The 24910-nt window shown below is 39.0% G+C and overlaps 1 protein-coding gene across 1 annotated transcript in view; it reads left to right on the top strand.

The window, feature by feature from the left end:
* Positions 1 to 24910, top strand: part of LOC124132849 (RYamide receptor-like) — a 109694-nt gene that overhangs the window by 66006 nt on the left and 18778 nt on the right. Inside the window, exon 2 of the mRNA XM_046496989.2 lies at positions 21611 to 21751. Within this exon, the coding sequence (XP_046352945.2) occupies positions 21611 to 21751 (141 nt within the window). The remainder of the gene's footprint in view (positions 1 to 21610; positions 21752 to 24910) is intronic.

Below are 24910 nucleotides of genomic sequence, written 5' to 3'. Positions count from 1 at the left end.
AAAATCAACATTTGTATAGAAAGTGTTCCTCGAATTTGGAAAGAATCCATGTAGTAGTTCTTAAGTGAAAGGTCGCACAATGTTGAACTAAAAAAAGACATTCTGTGTTCAAAACATGCAACAAATTCATATTGTTTCATAACATATCAATATATCAAAATCAACATTTGCACTGCACCTCTCATATTTGTATAGAAAGTGTTTCTCACGTTTGGAAATAATGCATGTAGGAGCTCTCAAGTAAAAGGTAGCACAAACATAGAATAATTTAAAAAAACTTTCTATGTTCAAAACATACAAACATTTCATATTGTTTCATAAAATAAAAAAATGAAAATCAACCTTTGCACTACATCTCTCCAACTAATATCTCAAGTTAAAGGTCACACAATGTTGAATTTAAAAAAACAATTCAAAGTCCAAAACATGTACAAAATCATATTGTTTTATAAATAAACATATACAAAAAATCAACATTTGTATAGAAAGTGTTCCTCGAATTTGGAAAGAATCCATGTAGTAGTTCTTAAGTGAAAGGTCGCACAATGTTGAACTAAAAAAAGACATTCTGTGTTCAAAACATGCAAAAAATTCATATTGTTTCATAACATATCAATATATCAAAATCAACATTTGCACTGCACCTCTTCTCATAGTATAGAAAGTTTTTCTTACATTTGGAAAGAATCCGTGTAGGAGCTCTCAAGTAAAAGGTAGCACAGACATAGAAGAAGAATAAAAAATATTCTATGTTCAAAACATGTAAAAAATCATTTTGTTTCATAAAATACACATATCAAAATCAACATTTGCACTGCACCTCTCCTATTTGTTTAAAATATGTTCCTCAAATTTAGAAAGAATCCATGTAGTAGTTCTTAAGTTAAAGGTCACACAATGTTGAATGAAAAATACAAAAACATCCCAAGTTCAAAACATGTAATAAATCATATTGTTCCATAAAATATACATATCAAAATCAACCTTTCCACTGAACTCACAAAAACATGTCTTTGGAAAGACAGACAGACGGATATCCTTGGTATGGCTTTATCAAACCCGCCTTTTTAGATTGGGGGTAAAATTAAACATGAAACATCTAAATTTGTTTTTGTACAAGTTGTTTGTACATATTATTGCAGGGCACATCATACATTAACACTTAATCACATCACATATCGCAAAAAAAACCATTACATGACACAGATAAAAGGGTACATGACACATATGGCACATGGCACATGGCACATCACAAATATACAATTAATCACATATCACGAAATAAAACATTACATGACATATATAGCACATCACACATCACACATCACACATATACAATTAATCACATAGGATATAGAAAAACAAAACAAAACACTACATGGCACAGATCACAGGATACATGACACATATGGCACATGGCACATCATGTATCTACAAATAATCACATCACATATCACAAAAAAACATTCATTGACACATATTACTGGCTACATGAAACATTTGTCACGTGGCACATCACGCATATACAAATAATCACATCACATATCAAAACAAAAACAGTACATGACACAGATCACTGGATACATGCCACACATGGTACATGGCACATCACACATCACACATATAAAATTTATCACATTGCATATAATTTTTTTTTGTAAAAACCATTCCATGACACATATCACAGGATACATGACACATATGTCACATGGCACATCACGCATATACAAATAATCACATCACATATCAAAACAAAAACATTACATGACTCAGATCACTGGATACATGACACACATGGTACATGGCACATCACACACCACACATATGCAATTAATCACATCATATATCACCAAAAATATTACACGACACAGATCATAGGGTACATGACACATCCGAGAAAGAAGTCAGACGTTGTGCCGTCGGTCAAAACAACGTTGGCCCAACGTTGATAGACAGCGTTGGCCCAACGTTAGATAACGCCTGTTTTATTACTTAATACCTCCCAGGCAACTTGAAATGTGTGTTGATCTGGTTGATCCGGCATACAGAGTTTCAAATACGGCCAAGACAGAATTCAAAATGTTTTTAATTACGTGCACAAAGTCATGATATAATATCTACTTTCAAAAACAATTTTCAAGACTATGTGCAAATTGTTCACAAATGTTTCAACACTATTAAAAGATATATGATTTTCCCACGAGTTAGCAAATTAAAAACCATAAGACAATAAGCCCGGCACAAATTGAAACATTAAATTTTTCTTGGCCTTACCCCACACATTCAGCATTGAGGGCAACACTGAGACAGGCAAAATAGTCCATGCATCGGATGTCCTATGGTCCGTTGCCTTGATCCATTAAAAAATATGATGACAGCAACAAAATGACAATCGAATTTTGGTTTAGGTGACCTTTATTTATTTGTCAAATGACAAGTCAGAATTTGGGCTGAGTGGTTGAGGAGCCTTTTCAGTCCTCAAATGAAGCATCAGACGAACTGATCAAAGGGATATTCTTTAACCTTATCCATGGTCACTGCTTTTGCCTTGGTAACTGAGTAAAACAATGACACAAATATAATAAAATTACAAGGTAAGGGACATATTTTGACATAAAAGTAGTTCTCTTCCCCCAAATAATAATTTGATGTCTGAAACAAGTCTCAGGAGTGCTACCTCCACTCGTCCAAGTCATTAAACTGTTCAAAACTGCTAAAACTGGGAAGGTGGCATGGACAGTAATACCATGATGCTCTTGGATCATACATTGGCTGAAAAGCTTTTAACACTAAAATGAACAAGGGTAACTTCGACTCATTCATTTTGCAAAGTTCAAAACATATACAAAATCATATTGTTACATAAAATACACATATCCAAAAACAACCTTTGCACTACACCACTCCTTTTTGTATAGAAAGTGTTCCTCGAATTTAGAAAGAATCCACGAAGAAGTTCTTAAGTTAAAGGTCGCACAATGTTGAATAAAAAAACAAAATATTCTCAATTCAAAACATGTAAAAAATCATATTGTTTCATAAAATGCACATATCAAAATCAACATTTGCACTGCACCTCTTCTATTTGTATAGAAAGTGTTTCTCCCATTTGGAAAGAATCCATGCAGCGGTTCTCAAGTAAAAGGTAGCAGAAACATAGAAAACAAGTTCAAAACATGCAAAATTTCATATTGTTTCATAAAATACACATATCAAAATCAACCTTTGCACTGCATCTTTCGAATTAATATAAAAAAGTGTTCCTTAAATTTGAAGAGAACCCATGTAGCAGTTCTCACGTTAAAGGTCGCACAATGTTGAATTAAAAAACAAAATTTAAAATTTGTAAAAGAATAATATTGTTTCATAAAATACACAAATCAAAATCAACATTTGGACTGCACCTTTTTTTATTAGAATAGAGTGTGTTTCTTACATTTGGAAAGAATCCATGTTGCAGGTCTCAAGTAAAAGGTAGCACGAACATGGAATAAAAAAACATTCTTGTTTTAAAATGTGAAAAGGAAACCTACAGGCGATACTTGTTAATTTACAATCATTTTCCTATCAAAACATACAATCAACTAAGGTTTAATCAATTTTACTGTCCTATCAGAACCAAACACTCAGTTTGAGTTTTGCCAATTGGATTGCCCTCACTCAAGGATCACAGTCAGTCATAATCATAGAGTCATATCATAAAATTGATCATATGTTGTTTTACATGTTCTGCTCATTTACTATTGTTTGCAATATACATGTAAAAAGAAATATAATTATATAGATCGATTGTTATATATTCATGGGTACAAAATCACGTAACATTTTGGGTAGAAAATAGTTTTACGGTACATCACAAACATCACGTATTTCTTGTTTCATCCGTTCTGAGAAGGGCTGTCGGATAGCATAGTGGTTAAAGCGTTCGCTCGTCACGCCGAAGACCAGGGGTAGATTCCCGACATGGGTACAATGTGTGAAGCCAATTTCTGGTGTTCTCCACCGTGATATTGCTTGAATATTGAATAAAGCGGCGTAAAACCATACTCACTCACCCACCCAGCCGTTCTGAGTACAGGAGATTCTCAGAAAAAGTTTGTAAAGACATTTTTAGTTGTCCTTATTGCAATGATAGACCAATAACACCATTATTTGGCTACAATTATGTCAAATCAATATGTTATATATCTCTCCTCGCCGCCCTGTTTCAGAAAATAATTCGAAAATCATCGACCGTAGAATCCATGAATATTTACGATTTCGGCTTCAAAACTTAGACTTCGATATGTACGATGCTGTATGGGCTTCCGATTTCAGCAAGGAGTCATAAAATTACAAATAGTTTGATTATTTTACATAATCTTCATTATGTTGCCATTAAAACGTTTTGTTACTATGTAAATAGAGTTAAGATTAGAAATAAACTTATTAAAGTTTGGATACTTAGAAAGCTGGAGGCAGAAAAGTTTCAAGAGGACGACTCGAGGCATTGATTGCCAAGATTATATTGAGTGCCTCTTCTCTGGCACGAAGACACCCTGGAGGCAGAAGAGTTCTATGAGGACATTTCGAGGCGTTGATTGCTAAAAAGAAATTCAGTGGTAATTCACTTTCACGAAGACAAACTGTAGGCAGAAGTGTGCTAAGAAGACATTTCGAGTCATTGATTACTGAAAAGATATTTAGTGAGAACTCAATGACACGAAGACACCCTGGAGGCAGAAGCGTTCCATAAATACTGTCACGAAGACTCCCTGGATACAGAAGAATTCCATGAGGACAGTTCGAGGCATTGATTGCTAAAAGGATATTCAGTGACACTTCACTGTCACGAAGACACCCTAGAGGCAGGACAGGGCCAATAATTCATCTATGAGTTATGATTGCCTAGAAGATTTTCAGTGAAAATTCACTTTCACGACGACGTCCTGCAGCTCCTTTTCTAGAACATATTCGGTGACAATTCACTGTCAAGAAGACGTCCTAGAACTCTTGAACCAATGATTGCCGAGAAGATATTCAGTGGCACTTCACTGTCACGACGACACCATGGAGGCTGAAAGGTGCCTTGATTTCTTCTGGAAACATTGATGTCCAAGAGGATAGTCTATAACAAATCACAGAAGAGACACAGACGAGTTGCAAGGAGACGTCTGGAGGCAATGTGTACCGAGTATATGTTCAGTGGCAATTGACTGTCACGAAGAAACACTGGAAGCAGAAGAGTGCCAACAAGACTTCCGGAGGCAGGAAATGACCAAAAAGACCTCTATAGTAATATGTCTGCCAATAAGAGGCATAAGGCATCACCGTAAAAATCTCCAGGACCAGGTTTCCCACCTCCCTTGGTCACTGATACCCAAATAAGACCTCTGGAGACCTCGATCTAAGGGTCGGGTATGCTTCTAAGGCACGTTAGGTTCAGAGACTTAACACTGCACTAATCTGCACTAACCCGCACTAACAACATAGGCGCATTACTTTATAGAAAGACACTTCCAAATTCTTTAGATTTAGGTTCAAAATCGGGGATTGTTTGGTTGTCAGAGGCAGTATCAGCCTCTTTGTATCCGCCTGAAGCATGCCTGACCACTGGATAACGACGGTCACACACTGGAGGCAAAAGGGGTTTAAAAAGACTTATGAATGCAGTGATGCTGCTAATAAGATATTCAGTGGAAATTGACTGTCACGAAGGCACTATGGAGGCAGAAGAGATCAAAGTGTACATTTCAAGGCAATGATTGCCAAGAACTAGTTTGTGGCACTTCTCTGGCACGAAGGCACCCTGGAGGGCAAACAGTGGCATGAAGCATCTTGAGGCAATGAATGCCAAGAAGATATTCAGTGACACATCACAGTCACGGAGACACCCTGGAGGCAGAAGAATTCCATGAGGACATCTCGAGGCAATGATTGCCAAGGATATATTGAGTGGCACTTCTCTGTCACGAAAACTCCCTGGAGGCAGAAGAGTTCCATTAGGACATCTCGAGGCATTGACTGCTAAGAAGATATTCAGTGACACTTCACTGTCACGAAGACACCCTTGAGACAGAAGAGTTTGAAGAGGATATTTCGAGGCATGGATTACTAAGAAAATATTCAGTGATATTACACTGTCACGAAGACACCCTAGAGGAAGAAGAATTCGATGAGGACATTTCGAGGCATTGATTGCTAAGAATACATTCAGAGACCTTTCACTGTCGCGAAGACACCTTGGATGGAGTGTTCTATGACATCTCGAGGCATTTATTGCCAAGATTATATTGAGTGGCATTTCATTGTCACGAAGACACATTTGAGGCAGAAGAGTTTGAAGAGGAAATTACTATTCATTGATTGCTGAGGATACATTCAGTGACACTTCACTGTCACTAAGACACCTAGAGGCAGAAGAATTCGATGAAGACACTTCGAGGTATTGATTGCTGAGAGTACATTCAGTGACACTTCACCGTCACGAAGACACCTTGGATGCAGAAGAGTTCCATGACATCTCGAGGCATTGATTGCCAAGATTATATTGAGTGGCACTTCACTGTCACGAAGACACCCTTGAGACAGAAGAGTTTGAAGAGGATATTTGGAGTCATTGATTGCTAAAAATATACATTCAGTAATACTTCACGGTCACGAAGACACCCTACAGAGAGAGGAGCTCTAAGAGGATATTTCGAGGCATTGATTGCTAAGAATACATTCAGTGACACTTCACCGTCAGGAAGACACCTTGGATGCAGAAGAGTTCCATGACATCTCGAGGCATTGATTGCCAAGATTATATTGAAAGGCACTTCACTGTCACGAAGACACCCTACAGAGAAAGGAGTTCTATGAGGATATGTCGAGGCATTGATTGCTAAGAATTCATTCACTGACACTTCACCGTCACGAAGATACCTAGGGGCAGAAGAATTCCATGAGGACATTTCGAGGCATTGATTGCCAAGATTATATTGAGTGGCACTTCACTGTCACGAAGACACCCTTGTGACAGAAGAGTTTGAAAAGGATATTTCGATTCATTGATTGCTAAGAATACATTCAGTGACACTTCACCGTCACGAAGACACCTTGGATGCAGAAGAGTTCCATGACATCTCGAGGCATTGATTGTCAAGATTAGTTTGAATGGCACTTCACTGTCACGAAGACACCCTTGAGACAGAAGAGTTTGAAGAGGATATTTCGACTCATGGATTGCTAAGAATACATTCCGTGACACTTCACTGTCACGAAGACACCTTGGATGCAGAAGAGTTCCATGACATCTCGAGGCATTGATTGCCAAGATTAGTTTGAATGGCACTTCACTGTCACGAAGACACCCTTGAGACAGAAGAGTTTGAAGAGGATATTTCGACTCATGGATTGCTAAGAATACATTCAGTGACACTTCACTGTCACGAAGACACCTTGGATGCAGAAGAGTTCCATGACATCTCGAGGCATTGGTTGCCAAGATTATATTGAAAGGCACTTCACTGTCACGAAGACAGCCTACAGAGAAAGGAGTTCTATGTGGATTTTCGAGGCATTGATTGCTAAGAATCCATTCAGTGACACTTCACTGTCACGAAGTACCCTTGAGACAGAAGAGTTTGAAGAGGATATTTCTATTCATTTATTGCTGAGGAAACAAAGACACCCTGGAGGCAAAGAAATTCCATGAGGACATTTCGAGGCATTGATTGCTTCCCTGTCACGGAGACGTCTTGGATGCAGAAGAGTTCTAAGAGGCCATTTCCAGGCATTGATTACTAAAAAAATTAAATGACACTTCACTGCCATGAAGACATCCAGGTGGCAGAAGATTTCCATGAGGACATATCGAGGCATTCATTGTCAAGAATATATTTAGTGAAACTTCACTTTAGTGAACAGTGCCTTTCACTTCAATGTCTATTTCTGCAGATATTTGTTAGGTCACAGTGACCTATTTTCAATGAAAAGCATGTACCATATTTTCGTTGTGACATTGGATTCCATCATGAGACTTCATATTTGGTTTTATATACTGGTTAACTGGTCAAGGTCACGTGTTCTCAATAATAAAAAGCGTTTAATGTAGTTACAATTAATTGAAATGACCTACTGGAAGGTCCAAATGACTAGGCAATTAAATGAAATTTTTCATAATAATCCCTCAAATGTTTTCACGTCGAAGGTAAGCATTTATGTTTGTTTGTTTGTTGTTTGTTTGTGTTAAGTGTATTCTCTGGACATGGCACTGAAAAACATTAAAATGACACAAATCAATTTATCCCTAAGATCGATTGGTTGGCACGTCACTCGTTCAGCAATTATGATTTTACAACCAGTTCTCATCACCAATTGTGGAAGGACGAAGTCCTAAGGGCGGCGATTTGAAGTGGGGAGGTTTCGAGTGACCTTCTATGAAGATCAAGGTCACTGGATTGGTCTATCTTAGAGTACGTCTGCTCCCTTCTGTACTGAGGAAATAATGTGTGTGTATAACATGTTTGTAAGAGTAATCAAACATGTGATTCTCTTAAATTGAGGTCAAGGTCATTACACCAAAAGTGCTTATAACTTTCTGTTTATGGTAGCTAGTGGGATAGCACTTTCTGTTTTGAAGTTGTCTTCTTTCCAAACGGGAAAAGATGTCATTTAACTGGAAGTGCCAACAACTTTCTTAGTAATGTTGGTGCAGAACTGTTTTTAAGTTGTGATGCATTAAGCTTATGTTATGTTTGGCCTTTACTACAATTAAGTCAGTTTGTCTGTTTTCCCATTACAGAGGTGAAGTTATCAAACCAAGAGTGCTTACATTGACAGCTTGAGGCACAGGGCTAATTTCTACTGCATTTGGCAACAGCAGGTATCTGAGATGAATATAAAACATGTATTGATGAGGTCATCTGTCACTTGAGTAGATGGAAGTTAAAATTGGTCATGATACACGTTTGTTGTGGTAAAGTTTTCGCTATTCAAGAAAAATTATGATGGGACTAGTTCTGTATTGCATGTAATTTAATATATTTATTCATATATGTTTTACATGTTTATCCTTGCATCTGTAGGTACTTGTAGAATAGCATTGCTGTTGTAAATATGTAAGCTTAGTGCCATAAGGTAGAAATGGATCCCATACACCTGGGAATATTGTAACAATTTAAACCTTTAAAATTATGGTCGCGGTTGTTTGATCAACAGCCATGGCGAGATGAAATCTGAAATGCATCGCTTCGATGCTGTCAGTGCCTTTCAAATTGATTAGCAGAGACAGAATTCGAAAGCATTAATTATGAGAAACAAAACGCGCTGATGGCAGAAAATCAATTTTACGACAATACTAATTCTCCATGTCACCAATTTGTAAGTGCTTTCTTGTAACGTTGTCTTTCTTTTTCATTCAGTATGAATCATTTCATCCACTAAGACTTGAACGAGCTGTTGACGACAAGTAGTTGGTACCTGACAAAGGCCACTGTGATGGACAATACTTGGACCGGTTACCACCTGGAAAACTCGCAGTGTGCCCTAGATGATTGTGCACTTTCCTGTAATCACTCGAACGTGATGCCACACTTACAACTACTGTGCATACTACCACTGTAGTTTTTCGCTGGGGACTAGTTGGTTTCAATATCATACTTGTGAGGCTGATTTTCATGAACTAAAGTGTCACGCCATTTTTCTGTATCAAACCATGTATAATAAAAGTATGAAAAATCCACTGATTGGTTTTCATTGTAGCTAGTCGGGCATTGATCTAGTGCAAATGATCTGTTGGAAATCTTGATATGATTCCCTAGTCTATCAGGCCCAATGATTTTCTCTCGATGCAAAATATATTGATTGACCACAGAGCCTAATATTTCAACACAAACGTGTTGTTTACTTCAAAAATGACTGCTGGGCGATATTTTGTAAGTACATAATACAAAGTGGTAAATAATAAATGTCTGGCAGGAATTTCTGGAGGTATAAAAAAGATTCTTCCAGAAATTTCTGCAGTAAAAACAAATCAGTCAAAATTTTCTTCAGAAATGCATTTGAGCTCATTTGAGGAACATACAGTTTCCTATGTGATTAAGTGTGTTCCTGTAGGCTCGATCCCTTTAAGGTCATGTTCGGACTGCTGACCATTCCAAAGTTGTATCGCCTTTCCTTCATTTAAGTTATATCCCAGCGTGTTACATGTAGGTCCATGCGGAGGAAACGTCTGAAGCGGTACAGAACGTAGGAGAACCCAAATGTCAGTAAAATGATAAAATATAAAACCTAGCAAATTCGAAAATTAGGCTCTCGCTGTCAGTTGACAATGCATTTGTTTCAAAACTAAAGTCCATTTGTTTGCAAACAACTCTCGCAATGCAATTTAATTTTGATTTTCTTACAAAAATGATCACACATATCTTCACACCACGATTAAGTGGTATTCAAGGTGAAATATTCACGTGAAACGTGTGACGCACCACCTGAGAAGGGATGTATCAGGGTGTTTCTGTTCAAATAATATGTTTTCTCATCAACTGACCTGACAAAAATGATCATTCATTCAATATTTGGCAAGAAATGACATACATGTACATGTATGTTCTCTTCTATGGAAACTCATTGAAACACAAAGAAAGTAGTTCCCGCAGCTTCGTTTTGTTGAAAATGTTTCCACTGACGCGTTCAGCAAAACTCAGCGTTCTAAATGAGCAAACACCACAACATGGACAGATCAGAATATTTTAGCGAAGTGAATTACACTTTGAGGACAAAAGACGCATCAACAGCCACTGTTTTATTCGACTATTTAACGTTACAAAAACATCAGTCGAAAAAAGAGGAAGTAAGAAATATAAGGAAACAAAAAGTGAAACATAAAAAGTAGCCATATCCTGGGACTACATATCACCAATTCTGAGTCACTCGGTTGAATGAGAGAGCTCAGCATTATTCCGGACGTAAAATGTTAAAATTGCAGAATAATCAGTCAATGTAGTTTAACTATGCGCTGCTTGTTGATCAGTTCGGGAAACATGCGTCTACATGTAATTGATGTGTGATGGCACCAGAAACCCTGGATCTGCCTATGCCTCTGCTTGCTACACAATAACATAAAATATAATTTCCATCGCTAGCTTGTCAGTTTTTGCTGACTGTGTCGTTAAACAAAATTCAACATGATATACCACACATCACTTCACGTACAATAGAATCATTGTGGATGTCCTATCTTGTGTAAACGGGACAATTATAATAGCTTTTCGCCACAGGGATCAAGTTTTACACATGGTTCTTATTATTGATCCATAAGAGAGAAATGTTCAGAGGAGATAATGCCGGACTGCACGTTCCACTCTTGCCTATGAAAACATTACATTACCACTTTCACATGGCTGTCCAAATCGCCAGATATTTGGGCTAGCTAGGATCCAAAGCCTTCTTCAATCCATGCCGGGACGATGCGGATCAGTTTTGGAGTCACGTAGTGGTCTCAATAGCTACCGAGAACAAGGCCCATTTGTGAACTAACATCATCACTGCTTGAACTTTTATTGACTTATTTACAATTACTAACATTATCACATTCAGGCCATCATTTTCATGTGAGACGTTGACTTGCCTTTACACGTGTTCTCAATGGGTGGGGCAGAAAAATCGCACCTTTTCGCAAACATCTGATGTCATCACTACTTTTCACAGTTATTCATGAACACTTGATATGGTCGCACTCGTAGAATGGACACGGATGTCACTTTTATTTCCAAGTTCTAATTTTAGCGGTTACAGTGTGTGTAACACTTACGCACATTAATTTAATTTATCAGGGAATTGTGTTGGCGTTTGCTGTATATTACAAGATACATGTGGAATGGAGCAATTCCTTTGATCCCGTTTGTGACATGTATAACACGTTCATCAACTATCCGGGTTAGGATTGGCCTTCAGCAACCCATGCTTGTCTAACCCCGTGAAGATTCTGGTTAGGATTGACCTTCTGGAACCCATGCCTCTCTGCCCCCGTGAAGATCTATGTTATAATTGGCCTTCTGGAACCCTTGCTTGTCTACCCCCGTGAAGATCTGGCTTAGAGTTGGTCTTCAGCAACAAATGCTTGTCTACGCCCGTGAAGATCCGGGTTAGAATTGGCCTTCTGGAACCCATGCCTCTCTGCCCCCGTGAAGATCTATGTTATAATTGGCCTTCTGGAACCCTTGCTTGTCTACCCCCGTGAAGATCTGGCTTAGAGTTGGTCTTCAGCAACAAATGCTTGTCTACCACCGTGGAGATCCGGCTTAGAGTTGGTCTTCAGCAACCAATGCTTGTCTACCACCGTGAAGTTCCGGGTTAGGATTGGCCTTCAGCAACCCATGCTTGTCTACCCCCGTGACGATCCGGGTTAGAATTAGCCTTTAGCAACCAATGCTATCCTCAGAAGCGACCAAGTTGATCGGGTGGTCAGGTCCATTCATATTCTTTCACAGGTATTTGACCTTTACGCCAAATTCTAACCTGTTTCGGCGGATAATCTAGACTGGTAATTTTCTTGCATTAACAATTTATATTAACTGATCGATGCTCATTTTAATCACTGGACTGTCCGGTCCTGAATCAATAATTACAAGACGCCGTCTTACAGCTGGAATATCGCTGAGTGCGGCGTTAAAACCAACCTCACTTATTCCAGCAAATATATGCTTTACATGTTATGTGTTACAAGTTTCTCACAAATTGTCTTGCTATTTACATCAAGCAAATAATCAGAAGCAATTCTTGCAAATAGAGAGCAAAGAAATGGGATAGTTTGACCCGGAAGTGTTCGGTATTCAACTGTTCTGACATTAACAGGCAAGTCACAAAACGGATTGAGTTATTCACTCATAGAAAACACATGAACTACAATAAGCAAGCTATTCGGGTGAACAAACTAAAAAACAGATTCTTGTAAATTAAAATATTACTCATAAATCATGATGATTGAGTCTATTAATTTGTTTGATGGTTTCCTATGTGAAAGCGTACAGTGTAAAGGTTGGGCAAAGAAGCCGTGTCAATTTACCTTAAATACTTGAAGAAAAACCCTGTTTAACCACGAAGGAAAGCGAAGAGCAAACGTCTTGAATACTTTGTTTTAGCCTGGCAGGCTAACATCCTCATTACGCTGACAATTAACGTCGTAGTTAAGTCTCTTAAAGCCGGCTCGTGGCTTTATAGACGACTAGAGTTGATTCAGATTGAAGTCATTCAAACAACACTTATCGTGTTTGCCTAGTTTAAAGCCATTAAGGTGGCGACTATGTCTGATACAAATGATGTGGTCGTCGGGGGTTTCCACGAAACAACAGGAAGCTGAAACCAAAAATACACATGCTTTATCGGTTTCCACACAACACCAGGGACCATACAGCACAAACATATATGGTTTACGGGTTTTCACACCACTCAAGGGACCAGACAAAACAAAGATTTTGTTGTCTTCGGGGGTTTCCACATCACACTAGGAAGCTGAAACCAAAAACACATATGGTTTATGGGTTTTCACACCACACCAGGGACCAGACAGCACAAATATATATGGTTTACGGGTTTTCAAACCACACCAGGGACCAGACAATGCAAAGATTTTGTAGTCTTCAGGGGTTTCCACATAACACCAGGAAGCTGAAACCAAAACCACATATGGTTTACGTGTTTTCACACCACACAAGGGACCAGACAAAAAAAAAAAAATTGGTCTTCGGGGGTTTTCACATCACACCAGGAAGCTGAAACCAAAAAAACATATGGTTTACGGGGTCTCACACCACTCCAGGGACCAGACAAAACAAAGATTTTGTGGTCTTCGGGGGTTTCCACATCACAACAGGAAGCTGAAACCAAAAACACATATGGTTTACGGGTTTTCACACAACACGAGAGACCAGACAGCACAAACATATATGGTTTACGGGTTCTCACACCACTCCAGGGACCAGACAAAACAAAGATTTTGCAGTCTTCGGGGGTTTCCACATCACACGAAGAAGCTGAAACCAAAAACACATATGGTTTACAGGGTTTTCACACCACTCCAGGGACCAGACAAAACAAACATATATGGTTTACGGGTTTTCACACCACTCCATGGAACCAGACAAAACAAAGATTTTGTGGTCTTCTGGGGTTTCCACATCACACCTGGAAGCTGAAACCAAAAACACATATGGTTTACGGGTTTTCACACCACACCAGGGACCAGACAGCACAAACGTTTACGGTTTACGGGTTTTCACAGCACTCCAGGGACCACACAAAACAAAGATCTTGTGGTCTTCGGGGGTTTCCACATCACAAAAGGAAACTCAAACCAAAAACGTATATGGTTTACGGGTTTTCGGAGCACACCAGGGACCAGACAGCACAAACATTTATGGTTTACGGGTTTTTACACCACTCCAGGGACCAGACAAAACAAAGATTTTGTGGTTTTCGGGGGTTCCCACATCAGAACAGGAAGCTGAAACCAAAAACGTATATGGTTTAAGGGTTTTCACACCACACCAGGGACCAGACAGCACAAACATTTATGGTTTACAGGGTCTCACACCACTCCAGGAACCAGACAAAACAAAGATTTTATGGTCTTCGGGGGTTCCCACATCAGAACAGGAAGCTGAAACCAAAAACGTATATGGTTTAAGGGTTTTCACACCACACCAGGGACCAGACAGCACAAACATTTATGGTTTACGGGTTTTCACACCACTCGAGGGACCAGACAAAAAAAAGATTTTGTAGTCTTCTGGGGTTTCTACATCACACCAGAAAGCTGAAACCAAAAACACATATGGTTCAGCGTTTTCAGACCACACCAGGGACCAGACAGCACAAACATATATTGATTACGGGTTTTAACACCACTCCAGGGACCAGACAAAACAAAGATTGTGTAGTCTTCGGGGGTTTCCACATCACACCAGGAAGCTGAATCCACAAACACATATGGTTTACGGGTTTTCACACCACTCCAGGGACCAGACAAAACAAAGATTTTGTGGTCTTTGGAGGTTTCCACGGCCATAATATATTCTAGGTTAAGCTGTTGCTTTTGCTTTAGTTATTTTATAGCGCTTCAAAATGTGATCCGAGCATTTTGAAGTCATGCTGGATTCTTCACACTAAAAAACCCACTGTACTCAGTGATCTGTGATCTGTTTGAAGCTCGGATACAACCAAAATGATTTTCTTCTCAAGATGTTGTTATGTGTGCTGCTATGTTACACTGCACGAACTTGTTCCTTTGACATTAATCGACTTGGGTGCCATTTAGCTGTTATTGCTATAGTTACAGGAATCTTCATCGTGAGATAACAGGATGTCTTTCATCAAAGGGGGAAGTGTCTCACAACATCATTCTTTAAAAAAATTCTTTAGTCCTTTAATCTAGGAACTCGACACAGTTCGGTCAAACAGCCGTTTTCATTAAATATAAAACGTCAACGACAGAAAATAATCAATTATCCGCAGAAACAGATTCCATTGGGTATAAAAGGCAAAATAGTGGCGGCATTTACATGAATATGAATGGATCACTTAAAATCAATGCTGACACCAGGTGCGAAATCGCACAATTTGCATAAAGAAAGTAAGTGTCTGTTGCCTAATCCGCACAGCACCATTCCTGTCACACGACTTCATTAATGGGGTACCTGGAGGCATGCCACTATGTTTGTACTTCATCAGACATGTATCGTCCCAAGCCGGAAGTGACATCCTTAAACCGGATGTACATTGGCTTATGTTGTTGTTTTCTTTGTTTTGTGGGGCTGAGGTGTTTTTTCTTCATAAAAGAGAGTTTTCCAGTCACATTTCAAATCATCACATGGAGGGAATGTTGAGATTTACTCTCTATTCACTTAAACATAATAATTGTACAGACGGAGGTGATTTTAAAACAATACACGGATTTCAGCCATTAATTTATGGCCCTAATTAGGTGTTTTATGGAGCCATCACGCCGTCAGAGCGTGGTGAGTCATGGCAATATTATTTAAATAAATCAGGTTAAAATCTAAAGATATACTATTCAAAAGTAGTTAGAGAATACCCGATTCTTTCATATGTCTATGGTTAATCAGTCATGTCAGTAAATATTCTTTTTGACATTTGATTTATGATCAACTTGTATTGTGTCTCTTGTCTTGTACAAATCTATACAAGTATATGTATTTGCATATAGTAATTTGATGAACACCGCTCGAGGTGAGTGAGTATGGTTTTACGCCGCTTTAAGAAATATTACAGCACTATTTGGTGGGGACGCCAGAAATGGGCTTCACACATTGTACCTATGTGGGGAATCGGACCTGGGTCTTCCGCGTGAGGAGCGAACGCTTTAAACAGTGGCTAAGTTACCTGGCCGCTCCCATCTCTGTGATAATGGTGTTATCACATATCAAATATGTATGTATGTATGTATGTATGTATGTATGTATGTATGTATGTATGTATGTATGTATGTATGTATGTATGTATGTATGTATGTATGTATGTATGTATGTATGTATGTATGTATGTATGTGTTTAATTGCGGTAGATATCTACATAACACTTGACAACAATGTCAACAATCAGACAGTTTAATAGAGAATTGTTACATAACTATGAGTGTTCCTGCTTGAACAAAGAGCTTTTCTATAATCGCATATCTAGTCTCACATGGCTGGAAAGCCCACTTTACGTCAGTTAAACTCTATGGACATTAGGATTAGATTTATTGTCCGACGACATTTTGATTGAAAGGAATAATAAGAAATTAGTTGGGGCTTTTCAATAGTATTTAAAACGCATTCCATTTTTTTTGTCCAATGAATGGGGTTACGGTTTAATGACGCTCTCAAAAGTCGTATATGTGACTTAAGGTAAAGACATGTATCTAATCGATCCGTATTTTTTAAGGGAAATATCACAGTGTACATGTATAGCTTTTGTCTGTATAATTTTTGCTTGCATCATAATCAAGATAATTGTCATTTCTAAATCCGACGCGCACGTATTCGGCGTCAAGTCCAAAACTGATGGCCGACAAAATATTACTTTAGACAATGCAAACAATACACACAATGGCTGATAATACCGACAATTATTTATCAATGTATAATTTGTATGTAATCCATTATTTGTTCCAGTTCAATGTATCTTTCAACATTGAAGGAAGAATGGGGTAGTATTATGAATAAAATGAAAATATGAATAGCGAAAAACATTCACAAGTATCCCAGACCATGTTGAAACATGGAGAGACTAATGTCATCCTACACAACGCTTGTGTCGGGGGTTTTAGGCATAAAACTAATAACTCACATTAAGGGGTCAATGGAGTTTCGCACAAGATCGCAAATAATCCGCGGACTTTCTGTAGAGTTTTTGCGAAATAAAGGAAAAGACTTTTCCGTGGTAGTGTATGTTAATCTGTCTAATTTACTGCAATACAAGAAGGTAAACATGCGTGTGTGCAAACGAAACGCGATAGAATTCTCTCTCTCTCTCTCTCTCTATATATATATATATATATATATATATATATGTAACAAATCTATCTCTACTACAAAATTGTGAAAGGTTTTATGTAGAAAAGGCAAAATAGCGGTGAAGATATACGAATGGATCAATGAATATCAGCAAAAACCTTTTCAATGTATGGCATAATGGGAAATATCACTTTCTCGTTCTCTCCTCTATCGCTATCTCGTTTTGTCTCTTTATCGTTTTCTCGTATCTTTCTATCTCTTTCTTGCGTTCTCGCTCTATTCCTTTCTCGTTCTGTCGCTTTCTCGTTCTATTGCTTTCTCACTTTCTTGTCTCGTTCTATCATTTCTCGCTCTATCGCTTTCTCGTTTTCTCCATACATAGCTTTCTCGCATTCTCACTTTATCGTTTTCTCGTATTGTTCTATCACTTTCTCGTTCTATCGCTCTATCGCTTTCTCCCTCCATAGCTTTCTCATTCTATCGTTTTATCGTTTTATCGTATCGTTCTATCCTTTCTCTCTCTATCGCATTCTTGCTTTCTCCCTCCATAGCTTTCTCACTTTCTCGTTCTATCGCTGCTCTATCGCTTCCCCTCAAATATTCATGACCTTCAATGCAACCAGCAAAGAACATCACATAGATCGAACTGTGTCAGCTGCTAAGGCTCATCTCCTGATTGATGTCGCAAAATATATTAAACAGTTCACCTGTTGAAAAGGAGTAATGGATAGATTTTGCAATGGAATACACCGAATCTCGTAGCTCATGGTGATAATCTGAAAGCATTTATTTCAAATTTATCTGAGCTTCCATATGTTATCTGTGTCCAGAAGTCATTCCTCTGTGTAGAGAGTAGTTTTAATATCAAGGGATAGGCCAGTTTCCGACAGGATACAGTAATTAAAATGAGTAATTAAGATGTCTCAAATCCTCGTAGAGGAGCCTGTTCAATTTTCTAAAATCTGATTTGTCCTTCATTGAGTGAGTGAGTGAATGAGGTTAAAGGGCGCTTTTAGTATTCCAGCAATATCACGGCGGGAGACACCACAAAAAAGGTTCACACATTGGACCCATGTCGGGAATCGAACCCGGGTCTTCGGTGTGACGAGCGAACGCTTTAACCACTAGGCTACCCGACCGCCCCTGTACATGAAAGAGCACAAGCTAATGCAGTTAAGATTTACTTTGATGAAAATAAATCCTGACAGTGATTCATGTGTACAACACTGGGAATTCTAATGTAAACGATAATATCAAATTAACAGAGGATGGTCATAAGCCCTAATTCATTTGTTGGTATTTTAACAGTCACAATGTTTTGTGGAGAATCATTAAATCAGACCGCAACGGAACAGTAATCGAAAACGTTTTGGATGAATCTGACCTGGGCCCACTTGCAAAAGATGATCTTAGCGATAAGACTATTGTTAGCCTATGTTAAAGTATGGGAGTTAAGATCATCTTAGCGCTAAAATCGCTTTGTGCCAGTGAGCCCTGGTGATTTTAAATCATGGTAAAATGACCCGAATGCATCTATGGATCCTTTCGATGATATCCTCCTCTTTAGTATCTAAATGTAGCTGGGATATGTTCCAAGACGATGCTCTTGGTAGTGATCACTTTCCAGTATTCATTGAAATTCATGACAGTCCACTTAGAGATTCTTGTGTACATGTTCAACACTGGAAAGATGCAAACTAGTCCGATTTTGTCCTCTTTGCGAGCAACATATTACTTCTGAACTAATAAACGAAGAAACTGATGTTTAAATGGCAACATTACTTCTCACATTGAAATATCCAGGCTGCTATTTGACAATCGTCAGGTAAGCAGTTTTCTTTCATTCCCAAAGTTTGGTGTTACGATGAATGTGAAAAGGCAAACAAAGGAAGGACACAAGCCTAGTTTGACATACTTCTCTTCCTTGTGATCTGGCTGTGTTCAGAAAGAAACGTGTCGAGTTTCAACGTGTCGTTCGTGGGGCAAAACGCTGCAGTTGGCGTAACTATAGTTCAAGTATAAATAGATTTACTCATACGATGAACTTTAAGGTACCACATCGAAAACAAACAATTCCTCTCCTGGAGCAGATAATTTATGTTATGAGGTGTTTAAGCACATGCCTGATTCTGCTCTTTTAATTATCCGAGAGCTGCTTCATACTTGTTCGAGTTCTTGGTTTATTCCTAAAACCTGGACACATGCCATCATTGTCCAAGTTACCAAACCAGGGAAGGATCCAATAATGCCTGCTTCATACAGACCAATTTACCTAACTTCCAACCTATCCAATAGATTAGGCTTCTGTCAAGAATGAAGTCAGGCTTTAGAAAGAGACCTCTGATATGAATGTGGCCTGGGCATTCAATAGAGTAATGCTTCACTGTCTCGGGAGTATTTTTGTCAGTGTGTAGTACATACAAGGGAGACCTCTTCATGCGTGACACTTGCGGTAAGCATTTAACCCACGGTGTCCAGGACGAAGTCGACGAACTGTCCTGTTTGTTTTTACAGAAGGACAAACTGAAAGCAGATGTCGGCCAGTTACCCCAGCATCCCACAACTGTTGCCAGCTCGTGTTTAAATAAAGTCGAAATCTGTTAGTTGGGGTCTGAATTCTGATATTGTCACCTCAGAGTATTGGAAGCCAGATTTCGCAAGTTGGTCTGCTGTTTCATGTCCATGCAGCCCAACAGGAGCTGGAATCCACACAATGTCACACGTTATTTAGTTTAAGTTCAACAATGTATTCAACTTTAATATTTCATAAACAATGTCACTTCGTGAACCATTGACACTCTATTCAATTATTTTAACACCCGCCATGTCAGTAAATATAACTAGGATGTGTTGGGCGCAAATAGCCCTTTAATGGTCCAAGTCGCCCCAAACCCAAATACCATACCATACCATGCTATACCATACCATACCATACCATACCATGCTTATCATTCCTGTTTTACAGTAAAACCGGATCTTTACCCTCAGAAATACGTTAAATAGAATAACGTCAAAAAGGTATGTTTAAAATGAGTGTGAATGAATTAATTTGGTTTTGACGTCGCGTTGAACACTGCGTGTCAAAACGATGTGGAAGGGAAATCGAAAGTGATAAATGGTTCTGAGAAACCACATACTCATGGTGAAAGTGGGATTCGAACCCATACGTTCGGATTCTGATACGTACCTCTGCCAAGCAAATTGCGGCGACGTAGACGGCTTGGCTATCTGTCATAAATATACGGCTGGAGGATGAAGCACACTTTTACAGCCTTATGAAATGGCGCTACTTAATAAACAAGCTGCAGTTCACTATAGGTGAGGGGACAAGGGTGGCCTAGTCGTTGAGGCCGCCGCAATAGGCTGTGCAAAGTTGCATCCCTTGAGCACGCCAGAAACCTAGGATTGTTTATCAACTCTAAAACTAAGAATAAATCATATTCAAACTGTGGTTTAAAATACTCGTGTGTCCTTTGCACACAGTATTCTCGTGTTCATATCTACCACGCCGCGATTCGCTGTGCAGAGTTGCGTCCCTTGGGCACGCCAGAAACCAATGATTGTGGGTTCGATTATGTTTCTAGGTTTGTCAGCACCACACCCATGGGTTCCACCAAAGTGGTATCTATTGCCCCCTCCCCCCCCCCCCCCCCCCCCCCACCACTTCACACACTCATAACTGGAATACTTTTCAAATCGGCGTTAGAACCAACTCACTAACTCATCCTACATGATAGTATCCTGTAGTCTCGCCCAAGACATTGACTAACAACCTCTCCCTGTTCCAATGCGGTACAGTCCTCACTGTGACAATAACCCATACGGATCGATTATCAGATACTCTCAGTACCTGTGTTCACCGGTCACTTGCTCTCACTGTGTGTGGGAGGCGCCAGTCATGGAGCCCTGTTTGAAGACTAATTCACCAGCAGGGGGAGTTATGGAGGTGAAACAAACTGTTTGACAGAATGACACATTTCATTCATAAGTGCCATACAGAGATGGATGATTTGTAGCGCCAGAGAAGCTTGTGAAAAAAATCCCAATGCCATTGGGAAACCTGGAGATTGTGTTTATAGTGGTGACAGGGGTCGTATTGTTGTTCTCTGTGTGTAGTAATATATTGGTTATAGTGTTGGTGATTAAAAACCCCAAATTGAGGAACGTCACCAACCTGTTCATCTGCAACCTCGCCATCAGCGACATCCTGCTCGCCGGCATCGTCCTACCTCAGAATCTGCATGACGTTTCTCATCCAACTGATAACTATGAAGGTAGGAACTTATAACACTGTTCTGCCAAATGTGGTATGCGGTATTTTCATGTTTTCGTTGGTGGTAATATAATACAACAGTGTGTGTATGTGTGTCGGCTGTCAAAATGCTCGTGCATCCTGTGGTATTTGTTAAAACAAATTGAAAATTAATATTCAGAGAACTAAAAAATTTAATGTGTAAATATGTTTGTACTTAAATATAGTTTCTAACATAATTAGACCCCTGAAGATCCGGGGTAGAATAGGTTGTTGAGACTGCCAATTTGCTCGAAACTGCTACCCCTGAAAGGAGTGTTCAGTGGCAAAGTTATCATAGAAAAAGAGAAAGATCATGGCCATCAAATGTCATTCCATTCGTGACCAACTCGTGTTATTCCGGGACAAGCCGAATAGCGACTCGTGCCCCTCTCATGGCCATTTTTGCGACCGGGTTCCGTCTTAGCGCAAACGGGCATACCTAAAACAATTGTCAACTCGTTGCATAGTGGTTCACATTTATTTCCCCATATATTATATATATTTCAGATGCATTTTAAAGCTCATCTCGACATGCGAAAGTATACAGTATGATTGGACACATTTAACTGTGTCTTGGGTATATTCTGAGGGATTCTTTGACGTATTTTCGCACATAACATTCATCGATAGGGGGGGGGGGGGGGGGGGGGGGGGGGTCTTCTTGCAGGTTACGAAAAGAAGCGAGTGGTGACGAATGATGACATTCGTGTACAAAATAGGGACCAGTCAGTTTATGTTCTGTTTGTATAGATTTATAAATATCTTTCACATCTCAGCCATTAATTTGGTCAGAAAAACGTCTATGGGTTGCCTGGTTATTCTGAATGTACCTTCACGTTGAGTGAATGAGTGTTGTTTAACGCCGCAGTTAACTTCAGCTTTGTCACGACAAATTGAGTCGTGGCCTGGCTGAATAACAATCCATGTCGTCGATATCCATCTCTCTCGACTGATTGTTACTGACCGCCATGATCTTCATCAAGGGCAATGCACTGATTCTTGCACCGGTCAAATAGCGACTTGTTGCCATCACCACTAAAGAAATTTAATGAGACTTCACTTTCCCTCTATCTGCTACATTTAAATGCACGGTTCAGGAAATGTTTCCCTACTGTATGCCTTGAATAAGTTAATGGAGAAATATGTATCATTAACAAAACTATACTCCTAAGGTTTCATATAAAACAAACATTTGTAAAAAGTCTTAGGCCCAGAATATTTTTTTATCATGTCAATATGAAATATCCAACATACAACATGTTCATATACGACGATATATTTTACCCAACAGAAAGTTACTATTTATTCGTGACAAATCGTGTTTTTCCGGGAAAACCCTTTCGTGAAGGTTACGGAAAGACACGAGTGGTGTCATGTGCTGGCGGATGCTAATTGGTTTCAGGAAGTAATTCCGCAACTTGACTCTTTATCTAACGGAAACCCTTCAAGTTAGCCTCTCAGGAACCACCTGCAGCTGTGGCTGGTTGGACGACTATTTTATTACTCTGTATTTCGGAGTAGCCTATTCAGCGTAAGGAACTTACTGAGATGTTTTAATTCTTTACAATTCGATCTACCTGCGATATATTTCATAGTCGATATTTTCGGTGACACAAGCAGTTTTTATTATTTATATACGTTGATCTAAGGTAGCAATACAAGTAATGGAACTCGTGCAAGTGAACTTTTCAGTGTAAACACATCCCGTGCTGCGTTTTGTGACGGGACATGCATCGCATTCATTACAGTTCGCCCTAGCTCATTTTAGAGCTTAATAATAATAATTAAAGTTTAATAATAGCATACGATAACAGTTAAAGAATACAAAATGAAGCATGTTCGGTATGACTAGTTAGTGATGTTAGAAACAAGGCAACATGTGTTTCGTAGCAATTTTCTTGGTCCTGTTGGTTTTTAAAATATTTGGTCGCAATCAAGAACTATTTTACCAGCACATTGCAAACATGGACGTGAACAGTGACGAACTTAATGAGTGAAAAAACCCAGTAGACTCCTAATTGGATGTTCGATACCTAATTAGTTTCAGATTATTTAGAGTAGGATGATTACATTACTGTGTTGGAAATTAGGAGCGCAACCTTCTCCTGTGCACGTTACGTACCACGTGCCCGACCAATGGTCACGTGTGGCCAGAATATCAGACTCGAAATACTTTCTACCTATTCCATATTGGGGGCTTGGCAAGGAATGGCATTAACATATCTTTCTTTTTGTTTTGTTTATGTCTAGTTTCTTAAATGTTGTTATAGTTTTGTTTAGTTGTTTTCGTTAATATGTTGTTTTTTGTTTGAATTTTGTTTTGATATTGTCTTTTGTTGTTGTCTTTTCTTTGTTTTGTTTATATTTTGTGTTGTTGTTTGTTTTGTTTTGTTGTTGTTGTTGTTGGAGGGAGGCAACTCCATGAAACCCTGACACTGTATATGTAGATAACAGTGTTTGTTACCTTACAGATTTTCCTAACTTTGATTAACTACCTCCTTAATTGAAAACGAATAATCTCTTCGAAAAAGAAACGCAAGAGTAGTAAAATCGTAAATATCTGACAGAATGTTGCCAACATCCATACAAAATTAATACCAAACATGAACTGGTCCTTTCTGCATGGATTGGGATTGAATTGTGTTGAAAGAATGAAGTACTGCAGAAATTTGGTGACAAGATACACAACCACATGACTTGCAATTGCAACATCACTTGTTGGGCTAGAACAACGTTGGGTTTTCAAGTTCCCAGCAAAAACATACCACGACTGCAAACAGGAGAATCATCTTCAGCCATAGCCAGGTTTTTTTCTACGTAGCACCAAACACCATTACAAGACTGGAACCGTTATCAGACACACGGGACCTTTCCAGATCCGGTCGACCACTCATTACTACTAGAGCACAGAACAGATTCATAAGGCTACGTCACTTACACCAGCTAGCAATACCAGATTTTCAGCCCAGACAGTGAGGAGTTAGGAACCGTTTACGCGCTGAAGGTATTTGCGCTAGAAGACCAGTTTGAGGTGTCATTTTGAAGGACGTGTATCGTCGGCTACGACGTCAATTGTGTCATGGTGACAGGGCATGGCCACAACTGCGATGAAGACAAGTTTGATTCAGTGATGAGTCAC

Source organism: Haliotis rufescens, unplaced genomic scaffold (genome assembly GCF_023055435.1).
Source record: "Haliotis rufescens isolate VD_foot unplaced genomic scaffold, xgHalRufe1.0.p SCAF_11, whole genome shotgun sequence".
Lineage (NCBI taxonomy): Eukaryota > Metazoa > Mollusca > Gastropoda > Lepetellida > Haliotidae > Haliotis > Haliotis rufescens.
This window is presented reverse-complemented; position numbering and strand designations above follow the sequence as displayed.